The sequence below is a fragment of the Mustela putorius genome, unplaced genomic scaffold, assembly GCF_011764305.1.
Source record: "Mustela putorius furo isolate JIRA1106 unplaced genomic scaffold, ASM1176430v1.1 tig00003914_pilon_pilon_pilon, whole genome shotgun sequence".
Lineage (NCBI taxonomy): Eukaryota > Metazoa > Chordata > Mammalia > Carnivora > Mustelidae > Mustela > Mustela putorius.
The window spans coordinates 546,117-548,431 of NW_025422061.1; the positions used below are offsets into that span (position 1 = coordinate 546,117).

The window sequence follows — 2,315 nt, forward strand, 5'->3', positions numbered from 1 at the left end:
TAAAATTGTGGAGACACTGAGAAATCTGGGAATAGAATAAGAATGAGATAAAAACTTTACATTTACTGTGATTAATAGTGAAAGCTTTCATAAAAGAAAGTGCGTTAGAAATATGTAAAGTAGTAAGTGTAAATCAGTAGTGTGATGGTAAGAAAGTAAGTGCATTTTAGAAATCAGGAGCTAAGACAATGATTCATAATGGAAAGAAACATTGTTACTCTTAAGAAGGAATAGGTAAATCTGGGAAGGAAATATCTATAAATGACCAGTAAAATATGAGATGTTCTAGGAGATGATTCTGTAGTACAAAGCTGACATTCCCTTTTGAAACTACTAATGTTTCAGAAATGGAAAAACTTTCTGAATCCCTGTCTGCATTTCCTTGTTTCGGAAACTATACACAACTGGGTTTAATGTTGGGGTCACAAGAGTATAGAGTGCAGCTATGACCTTGTCTCTTGCAAATGAGTAGCTGGAAGCAGGGCGGATATAGGTGTAGATTACAGGGGAGTAGTAATGGGACACCACTATGAGATGGGACGAGCATGTTGAAAAAGCCTTCCTTTTCCCTTCTGCTGTGCGGATGCGGAAAATGGCAGCAATGATAAAACCATAGGAGATGCAGGTGAGTGTGAAGTCACCTATGGCCAGGGTAATATCAGCAACATATACCATAATCTCATTGATTCTAATGGGGCTGCAGGACAAAGACAGCAGTGGGGGTATCTCACAGAAGAAGTGGTTAATGGTGTTTGGACCACAGAATGTCAGCCTCAGGATAAGACCAGTGTGCACCCAGGAATTGGTTACTGCAATCACCATGGTAATGCTCAGCAAGGTCACACACATATGATGGTTCATAATAGTTCTGTAGCGAAGAGGAAAACAGATGGCCACATATCGGTCATAGGCCATTGTGGTGAAGAGAACCATCTCAGCTCCTAGGGACCACGTGAAGAAGAAGAGCTGGGACATACAACTTTCATAGGAAATACTCATTCCTGCTGTTAGCATGGTCACCAGCATCTTTGGTATAATGCTTGTTGTGCATACGATGTCCACAATAGCCAGTGCCAAAAGGAAAACATACATGGGTGTATGCAAAGTGGTGTTATAGATGATGGCAATGACAATCAGTGCATTTCCAAGAAAGGCCACAGTGTACATGAAGAGAAAGACAATGAAGAGTACTCTTTGCAGTTCAGGATTTTGGGTGAGGCCCAGAATCATAAACTCAGTTACAATGCTATTATTCATCTTGCTTTGATGACAGATATTGCAGAAAGTGAGCAATTGGGAATTAAGATGATTTTGGTGCTTTATTAGGAGGTGTGGTGTGTGTGTGTGTGTATGAATTTAGTGATGTGTGTGATGATGTGATACAACTTAGTAGCAAGAACTCCATTTTGATAGAGTTCTGACTTCCAGGCAATATCTTCTATTCTTCAGATGGATGCAATTTTCTGATGCATGCTCTTCAATCAATGACTCCTTTGAATGGGAGCCACCGGTTGAGAAAAAAAGGGTAAGAAAAGTAAATATATTCATGTATTTCAATATTACCATTTTGAGTTGAAACTTATTTGAGTATAATTCACATATATATGAAACAGAATACAAGAATTGCATATCTCACTAGTAGTTAACTACATGCTATCTTTCTTGAAACATATGTGAGCAGAAATATCAAGAACAAAAGAAACTGACAGGGCTAATAATAGTGGAAAGAGTTCAGAGGGAACATGTCCAACAGAATATCCTGAGACTGCATATTCAGGGACCCCTGAATAATTCACTGGTGTCTAAAATGAAGAATTTAATCAATTGTTTGCCTGATATTTCCTCTTCAATTGTAGAATCACATTTCCAAAATTGCATGAACTAATTTTTTTGTGCTGTCATACAATGGTGAAAAGATTGGACATAAATTTAGAAGATCTAGGAGTGCATCTTTATTTTAGTATAGCTGTAAATTTGCCATTAAAGCTCCATAAGGTTCAAATTTCTTGTAAAATTTTTTTTATTTCCAAAAATGATACAAAATGGAAAAAATATTAGATATTATACAGCCTTAGCATAATACCCTCTAGTTTCACCCATGTCATTGCATATGGTAAGATTTTATGCTTTTTGATGGCTAAGCAATAATCCTGAGAGAGAGAAAGAGAGAGAGAGAGAGAGTGTGTGTGTGTGTGTGCACATGCCCATGTGCACATGCACACAGTCTCTTCTTTGTCCACACATTTTTTGATTGATGTCTTGACTCTTTTTCTAGTTTTGGCTAATGTGGACATTGCTGCTATGAACACTGGGGT

General features: G+C 37.7%; 1 protein-coding gene across 1 annotated transcript; it reads right to left on the reverse strand.

Moving 5' to 3' along the window:
* Positions 1-333: 333 nt before the first annotated feature.
* LOC101692836 (olfactory receptor 13G1) lies at positions 334-1,257 on the reverse strand. The gene has a single exon (XM_004781393.1). The coding sequence runs from the start codon at positions 1,255-1,257 to the stop codon at positions 334-336; it is 924 nt and encodes a 307-aa protein (XP_004781450.1).
* Between the last annotated feature and the right edge of the window lie 1,058 nt (positions 1,258-2,315).

Coding starts and splice junctions, on each gene's coding strand:
- LOC101692836 (XM_004781393.1), bottom strand. CDS start 1,257: ATGAATAATAGCATTGTAACTGAGTTTATGATTCTGGGCCTCACCCAA.